The 9,399-nt window shown below is 37.2% G+C and overlaps 1 protein-coding gene across 3 annotated transcripts in view; it reads left to right on the plus strand.

Annotated features, from left to right (window-relative positions):
- The window catches only part of UPF2 (UPF2 regulator of nonsense mediated mRNA decay), a 105,483-nt gene that overhangs the window by 22,318 nt on the left and 73,766 nt on the right, over positions 1-9,399 (plus strand). For all 3 annotated transcript variants that reach the window (XM_044392083.3, XM_044392084.3, XM_026478637.3), the window contains exon 5: positions 1,543-1,740. In XM_044392083.3, the coding sequence (XP_044248018.1) occupies positions 1,543-1,740 (198 nt within the window). The remainder of the gene's footprint in view (positions 1-1,542; positions 1,741-9,399) is intronic.

A 9,399-nucleotide genomic window follows, 5' to 3' on the forward strand; every position in this document is an offset into this window, starting at 1 on the left:
GTTGTATGGCTCTTTATATTGTGAATATTAATTCTTTGTATGAATATTGCCAGTATTGTCTTCTAGTTTGTCCTTTGCTTTTGTTTACATTTTTCATTAAACAAAAGTTATAAATTTATCAGTCTTTTCTCTTATATTATATGGGTTTAGTGTCCTGTGTTTAAATATATTTGCTGTGAGGCATATAAGGAGTGTGCTAGGGAGCCAGTGTTCTGTTATTTTTGCTTTTGGTCTTATTTTGCCTATGAAATGAATCATTTTCTTATGGTTATTTTTAATTTACGTGATCATTCTCCTACTTAAAATTCTAGTTAGGAGAGAAGCGCAGTGAGAATAGATAAATTCATGAGTGACCTAATGATCATGAAGTTGGATATTAATTTTGCTCTTCTGAGTTTAAGAATTTATAGTTGTATGTAAAAGGTAGACTGTGTGTGTATGTGCACACACATGTGCAAATATATACATGGTTTTTCTACCTTCTACTGAAATATCTTTATATTTCTTCATCTTTCCTTCTCTTCTTGCCAGTTATTTATCAGTTGACCATTTATAGCAACCTGCCTTATACCATGGATTATACCAAAAGAAGGGATGCTTCTTAATTAAAAGTTTATGGTTTACTTCTGGGGTGCCTGACTGGCACAGTTGGCAGACCATGTGACTCTTTTTTTTTTTTTGAGAGAGAGAGAGAGCGTATGGGCATGCAAGCACGAGTAGGGTGGGGAGGGGCAGAGGCAGAGGGAGAACCAGACTCCCTGCTAAGCAGGGAGCCCGACTCAGGCCTCCATCCCAGGACCCTTGGGATCATGACCTGAGCCGAAGGCAGATGCCTAACTGACTGAGCCACCCAGGCGCCCCAGAGAGCATGTGACTCTTGATCTCAGGGTTGTGAGTTTGAGCCCCACGTTGGGTGCAGAGATTGCTTAAAAAAAAGATCTTAAATTTTTTTTTTGGTTTACTTGCGAAGATATTGTGATATACAGAGGGTTGGAAGTCATAAAAAAAATGCTTTATGGGAGATGTGGATGTTTTAGGAATGGCCAGGCTTATATATTTCTTATTTTTAAGTTTCCTGAAAGTAGGCCTAATATGTTAACTGGCTACTTAATCTCATATTAATTACATAAAACATTTAAGAGAAAAAAACATCTTTCTCATATGCTGTCCTCTAGTCTGTCCTGATTTGATGTTAAAGATGATTACATGGGGGCGCCCGGGTGGCTAGGTCGTTAAGCGTCTGCCTTTGGACCCCACATCGGGCTCTCTGCTCCTCTGGGAGCCTGCTTCTTTGTGTCCCACTCCCCCTGCTTGTGTTCCCTCTCTCGTTGGCTGTCTCTCTCTCTGATAAATAAATAAATAAAATCTTTAAAAAAAATGATTACATGAACAATCCAGAGTGTTTGTTGATTGAAGAAGCTTCTATTAATTGAAACACTCAAGGGTCATCAGTTGTAAAATTGAAAATATAAAATATTGTAATGTGGTTTTGCATATTACACCTGAAATGGTTTTAATTCCCTCTGGCTTATTTTATCGTAGAGCATGGGCCTGGAATTGATATCTTTACACCTGGTAAGCCTGGAGAATATGACTTGGAAGGTGGTATATGGGAAGATGAAGATGCTCGGAATTTTTATGAGAACCTCATTGATTTGAAAGCTTTTGTTCCAGCCATCTTGTTTAAAGATAACGAGAAAAGTTGTCAGAATAAAGAGTCTAACAAAGATGATTCCAAAGGTAAATTCTAGAAGATAAATTTTTACATTAAGTGCTATAAAAATTAGTTTCAAATAGTATTTGTAAAAGTATTTTTTTAGTTACTAGTTTTGCATTATGAACATTGAGTCATTAGATTAAATGAATGACAGAATAGTCTGGAATGGAGCATGAAAGGGTGATAAATGACATACTTTCAACAGTGTCAGAACATTTATGTTAATGTGAAATAATTTGAAAATGTTTGTTTATAACGTAATGAATTCATTTGAGATCTTGGTAAGATCTGAAATTCCCCCAGTTGGATTGTTAGGGAAAGTGTTAACAGTTCTGTAGTGCTCTTTACCTATGACTCTTTCTAGGTAGGCCAGATGCCCCTAGCTCTTTGTGAGGGAGAGTTGATTTAGAGAAATCATAAGCTTTGAGATCATTAACGTAGTGGGAGATCCTGAATGCCAGTCACACCATGTTCTCTAAAGGGAATTCTGCCAAACTGTAGAGATAAAGGGCAGATGGGAGGGAACGGTGGCAGGGAAAGCAGATATTTTTTTTTAAATGTACTTTTGTATTTTGATATATTTATTATGGAACTCCTTTAAAATACAGTAATTAGTAATTTTTATTTAATAATCACTTCATGCCAAACATCATTTTAGTACTTTATAAGTAAAAAATTGTTTAATTCTCATAATAACCCTGTGAGGCAGCTACTGTTATCATCCCTGTTTTCAGATGAGGAAACTTGACAAAGGGGTTGAGTAACTATCCAGGCTTAAGTAACTTACACAGCTAGTAAGTGGTGGATCTGAAATTTTATCCTCGTTAATGAATAACTTGGGCTCTTAATTCCTGTGTTACACTGCTCTCTGAGTGTGTTAAGATTAGTAATTTATGTATCTTACACTAAAACTAGAAAGTAATATTATTTGCTTTTGATGTACAAGTATTATAACACATACTTCTAAAACATTCCATTATTCCTGTACCCATTAAGTTTACCTCCCTTCTCTCTAGCCCCTGGCAAATACCAATTTGCATTCTGTGTCTTTAGATTTATCTATTTCTAGTGTTTCATACAACTGGAATCACACAATCTGTGATCTTTTGTGTCTGACTTCTTTAACTTAGCATCATGTTTTAGAGGTACACCACATTGCGCATTTGTCACTCCCTTCCTTTTTATGGTTGAATTACATTTCATCTTGTGTATCACAGGTTGCTTTTCCATTTATCCATCAGTGGACTTTTGAGCTGTTACCACATTTTGGCTACTGTGAATACTGTGAATAGTGCTGCTATGAATATGTACTTACCCGAGTCCCTATTTTCGATTTGTTGAGTATACACCTAGGAATTGCAGGGTTATGTGGTACTTTTTTTTTAATTGAAGTATAGTTGACATATAATGTTATATTAGTTTCAGGTGTACAACATTGTGATTCTGTATGTTGTATAGTGCTCACCACTATACGTGTAGTTACCATCTGTTACCATACAAAGTTATTACAATACTGAATGGGAGAAGATACTTGCAAATGATATATCTGATAAGGGGTTAATATGCAAAATATATAAAAAACTCCAACTCAGTACCAAAAAACCCCAAATCATTTGATTAAAAAATGGGCAGAGGGTCTGAATATACATTTTTCTGAAGAAGACATACAGATGGCCAATAGACCATGAAAAGATGCTCAACACCACTACTTGTCACGGAAATGCAAATCAAACCACAGTGAGGCATCACCTCCCACCAGTCAGAATTGCTAGTATCAAAAAGACAAGAAATCACAGGTGTTGGTGGAGATGTGGAGAATCTTCATTATTGTTGGTGGGAATGCAAATTGGTACTACAAATAGGAAACAGTATGGAATTTCCTCAAAAAATTAAAAATAAAGGGGCACCTGGGTGGCTTAGTTGTTAAGTGTCTGCCTTCGGCTCAGGGCGTGATCCCAGAGTCCTGGGATCAAGCCCCACATCAGGCTCTTCTGCTGGGAGCCTGCTTCTTCCTCTCCCACTCCCCCTGCCTGTGTTCCCGCTGGCTATCTCTCTCTCTGTCAAGTAAATAAATAAATCTTAAAAAAAAATTAAAAATAGAAATACCATACAATCCACTAATTCCACTATTGGGTATTTACCCAAGGAAAACAAAAACAGTAATTTGAAAGGATATATATATGCACCCCTATGTTTATTGCAGCACTATTTACAGTAGCCAGAATGTGGAAGCAAAGTAAGTACCTGTTGATAGATCTGAATGGATAAAGAGGCTATGGCATATATATAAAATGAAATGTTACTTAGTCATAAGAAAGAATAAAGTCTTGGGCGCCTGTGGCTCAGTAGGTTGAGTGTCTGTCTTCTGCTCAGGTCATGATCTCAGGGTCCTGGGATCAAGCCCCATGTCCAGCTCTCTGCGCAACAGGGAACCTGCTTCTCCCTTTACCCCTGCCTGTCCCGCCCCCCCGCCCCAGCTTGTGTTCTCTTGCTCACTCTTTCCCAAATAAATAAATAAAATCTTAAAAAAATAAAAATAAAATCTTGTTATTTGCAACAACTTGGATGTTGTTGGATGGACGTAGAGAATATTATGCTAAGTAAAATAATTCTGACAAATACTGTATGATTTCACTTATATGTGGAATCTGAAAAACAAACAAATGAAAAGAAAAAGAGAAAACCAGAAACAGATTTATTACACTCAACAAACTGGCGGTTGCCAGAGGGAAGGGGTGCAAAGGGGTGGATGAAATAGGTGAAGGGGATTAAGAGGTACAGACTTCTGTGTTTAACTTTTAGAACTCCCAAACTGTGTTGTACAGTGTCTGAACCATTTTAACATTCATACCTGCCATGTACAAGGGTTCTGATTTCTTTACATCCTTACCAACACTTGTTATTATATGATTTTCTTTTTCCTATATATAGCTGTCCTAGTGGGTGTAAAGGTGGTATTGTGGTTTTGATTACATTTTCCTAATGACTAGCGATGTTGCATATCTTTTCATGTGGTTGTTGGCCATTTGTATATTTTTGCCGGGGAAATGTCTTTTTAAGTCCTTTGTCTATTTTTTAATTAAGTTGTCTCTTTGTTGTAAGAATTTTTAAAATATTCTGGATATTAGACACTTACCAGATTTGCAAATATTTTTCCCATTCTAAAGGTTGTCTTTTTACTTTCTTGATAATGTCCTTTGACACACAAAAACTTTTTTTTTAATATTAGACTTCATTTTTTAGAGCTGTTTTAGGTTTACAGCAAAATTAGGCCGAAAGTACACAGTTCCCATATCCCCCATCCCTCCACACATGCACAGCATCCCTCACAGCATCCCAACCACGGTGGTACATGTGTTACAGTTAACATATGTAGTAACATACTATCACCCAAACACCAAAAGTTTTTACCTGAAAGTTTTTCTTAAAGGATCAGTTTTGTTCTCTTTTTTCATATATAACATATATATTAAATGGGGGATAGGGTGGTGCTGAATACTAACTGTAAGAATAATAAAACAGTTTCTTTTTATAACATTCTTCTTCAGAATTTAAGTTAAAATATACTGAATGTGAAATTTAGGATATTTTAAAAATTCTTATTTTTATTTAAATTCAATTAACATATAACGTATTACTGATTTCAGAGGTAGAGGTCAGTGATTCATCAGTCTTATATAATACCCAGTGCTCATTACATTATGTGCCCTCCTTAATGTCTATCACCCAGTTACCCCATCCCCCTGCCCCTCTCCCCTTCAGCAGCCCTCAGTTTGTTTCCTGTACTTAAGATTCTCTTATGGTTTGTCTCCCTCTCTGATTTCTTCTTGTTTTATTTTTTCCTCTCTTCCCCTATGATCATATCCTCTGTTTTGTTTCTTAAATTCTACATATCAGTGAGATCATATGATAATTGTCTTTCTTCGATTGACTTTTTGCTTAGCATAAGACACTCTAGTTCCATCCATGTTGTTGCAAATGGCAATATTTCTTTCCTTTTTTTGATGGCTGAGTAGTATTAAAAAATTAGGCTGTTTTTGTGAAAATGATAGTTGAGGTTATCCTTTGTTGAGAACACCTTACAAGTGACCCTTGTGGTACCATAAAAACATAAAAACTTCTTGGTTAGTCTCAAAGATGTTATTACCTTAAGGTATATTTTACTTTATATTTTATGGAGAGTAGCGTTGAAATATTTGAAATATCTCAAGAAGTATAAGGAAAATATATATAAAATGTTCATTTTAGATACCTACTACTCAGTTTTGTCAGTTAAAATTTTTCAGAAGGCATCTCCCCATATAAATACAATTGAAGCCCTGAGTGAGGAGTAGTTTCTAAAACATTAGTTACCTCAATATTTCTTTCTACCATCCTTTAGGTTTTTCATAGCATCATTCAAGTTTGACTTACTTGAAGGGTTCTAATGTGTGGGGTTTCTTTTTGTTTGTTTGTTTTCTTTTTTGGTACTGGGTTTAGGGTCTCAACCTCTCTTGTGAGATAATGTACTGAGGGACATGGGCGAGACGAATATGAGCAAGTCTGTGGACTTAACAGTCACATTAGTGGGGAGCAGCCAGGGCCTCAAAAATTTGAATATAAAGGAGAGTAGGAATGGGGCCACAGGAAAAGTAGGAAAAGTACAAAGAACTGTGTCAGTTAAGACAGTGGGGCCAGGGGCACCTGGGTGGCTCAGTTAAGTGTCTTGACTCTTGATTTCAGGTCATGATCTCAGTGTTGTGAGATAGAGCCCTGCACACGGGGCTCCATTCTCAGTGGGGACTCAGCTTGGGATTCTCTCTGTTCCTCTCCCTTGCCCTGTACCCCAGCGTGCGCATGTGTGCGCATGCTTGCTATCTTAAATCTTAAAAAAAAAAAAAGACCGTGGGGGCACTAACCATGGTTGGAGATCAGATAAAAGTCTGCAGAAGGAATGGACCTTTGTGATAGACTTTTTGAAGCTTGACTTAGATTTTGACCAGAGATATTGGGGTGGACCTTCCAAGTAGAGAGAATGGCATGAAAAAAAGACATAGAAGCTGAAATGATGTAGTACATTTGGAGAGGAAGTAAGGATCAAATAATTCATTTTGCCTTTTTAGAAGATGTAATAAATTAGGAGGGTAGTGAGAAATTGGTTTGGACTATCTTGCTACAGACCATGAATACCATTTATTTGAAGTTTAACATAGATGCATAGATGTGATGGATATGCAGCTTTTTGTTACTCGGTTTTGTTACTTTCTGTTAAAGGTTACTCTGTCGGTGGTATATAGGATAAATTAGAGTAGAAATACGGTGTGGACTGGCAGGTCTCTGTTTTAGTAATGTAAGAGATCATTCATAGGAACCAGTAACAAGAAAGAATAGAAGGGGGGATATGGTCTTACATACAGAAATATACCCAAGAATGAGTAGATCAAATTTGGTGATTGACTAAACAGTTGAACTTATTAAAAGAAAGAAAATGCCATTTTATTTGGTAGAGGTATTCTGTGGATAAAAGCTATAGGATAGTTTCTACTCCTAACTGGTTTGAACTCAAGGCGTCTTTCTTTGCCTTTCATTCTTACCAGCATGATAGAAAATTAATGTTCCCAAACTGCACCCCCCTTGAAATCACCTCAAATCACTAACTTAAATATCTCTGTGTCCTTAGAAGGACACCTTAACTTTCTCAGGTCCCCTCACTGCCGTGCTTCTGTTTCTTTTGAGACCTCTCCAGTCCCTTCGTTGGCTCCCTCAATTTTTTTTTATTTTTTCATTATTATTATTATTATTATTATTATTTTTGGCTTCCAGTAGTCTCCACCTGCTTTCACTTACCTTCTTTTCTAGATTGCATGCTGGTATATACATCTTTAATATTTCTCTTATACATTGGACTCCTTTTGTCTTTCACTCATACATGCCTGTCAGGTTCAGCCCTGGATGAACTCAGTCATCCACCATATTGGTTTCTGTATTCAAACTGTTGAGCTTTCCTAGAGATGATCAGTTAGGTAGCTTGATAACTTGATAAATTCGTGGTCACCAGTCTCAACCAGGTTCTCAACACTGTATGGAAACTAGACAGCATCTCTGTCGTCAGCTCACTCTCCTATACTCCATAACACATTTTCATTCTTTCTCCAGTTTTCATTCTGCTTCCCTCCTTAGCAGAAGATGATGTGTGGTGTAGTACTTCATAGAGAAGATGGAAGCCATCAGATAGAACCCCCTCAACAGTGCGCCCTTTCTGATTTGTAAATCTACCTGTTTTAGGGCTTATAGAATGTTTCTTCCCTGGATGATAAGGTGAAATTTTACACCTTCTGTATAAGGCCAGTCCATCTTCTTGCTCTGAATCTTGTTTCCCTCTTTCTCCTGAACCCTATTGCAATCCATTATCCCTTTTTGATCTCTTTGGTATCGAACTGTCTCTCTCTCCCTCTCTCTACTGGATCCTTAATCTCCGTATTCAAACATATTCTCATCTTTAAAAAACAAAACAGATCAAAACAAATTGTGCATACTCTGAAATCTCCTGAGCCTCTCATCCCTTGTCATCTACCGTCCTCTGTCTTTTTTATGCAGTCCTCTTGAAAGATGCAGATTGTTCACACTCCAATCTGGCTCCAGCCTCACCTCTACTCTGGAACTGTTTTTGCCAAAATTACCAGTCACCTTCACGTTGCTGTATCTCATGGGCAGTTTACAGTCTGTCTCATTTGATCTCTCAAACCATTCACCACAGTTTACTATTTCCTTTGTGAAGCATTTCCATTCCATGGAATGTGGCACTAAACCTTCCTGTCTTCTCTACTTACCTTCTTCAGCTTCCACTTTCATTTGCCCTTTTAAATATCTGTGGCACTAAACCTTCCTGTCTTCTCTACTTACCTTCTTCAGCTTCCACTTTCATTTGCCCTTTTAAATATCAATGTTTTTTTGGGGTCAGATAGAAGAGGAGGGAGCAGTCACTACAGTAATAAAGTCTAGTTAATTCAACCTTTTACATGTATCTCAGATTGGTTTTGCCCTTACTGCTAGTATTCTAATCCAAGGTACTATCGTGTCTTAATCTGGGCCACTGTGTGGTACTTCCTCCCTGGCTGCCCTGGATTTGCTCTTGCTGCCTTCTGTACATCCTAAAAAATTAATTTTACTCTCCTATCTTTTAATGCCTTTGCATTTATTTGAAATATAATGTAAACTTGTTAACATTGTTTGTTGGACCCTGTATAGTTTGGTTTAGGTCTTCCTCTCCAATATCTGATACCACATTAACCTTATTTTTTTCTCCTTTTCAGCGTCTGCAACAGGCCAGTCCTCTTGCTTCATGACCTTCCCTCATTGTATTTTCTGCTTGGAAACCTCTCCTCACCATACCCCTCTGACTCTCTTATGTATATCAATTTAATTTCCTTGGATAGATTGTACATTTCTTGAGAGCAGGAGTCACATTTTAAGCTTTTTGTGAATGTTCAGCAGCTTAGCATAGTTTTGAATACACAGTAGCTGTTCAGTAAATGTTGGTTTTTTGATAGCCAGACTTCAGAGAATACTGGGGAGTGAGCGTATGCTCCATATGGGCAGGGGTTTTCATCTGGTACAAAGTTGTATCCTTGTTGTTTAGAACAGTAGTTAGCATGTATTAAGAATTTAAGTGTCAGTTGAATGGAAAGATGAATGCATGAGAA

This window comes from Ursus arctos, unplaced genomic scaffold (genome assembly GCF_023065955.2).
Source record: "Ursus arctos isolate Adak ecotype North America unplaced genomic scaffold, UrsArc2.0 scaffold_30, whole genome shotgun sequence".
Classification (NCBI taxonomy): Eukaryota; Metazoa; Chordata; class Mammalia; order Carnivora; family Ursidae; genus Ursus; species Ursus arctos.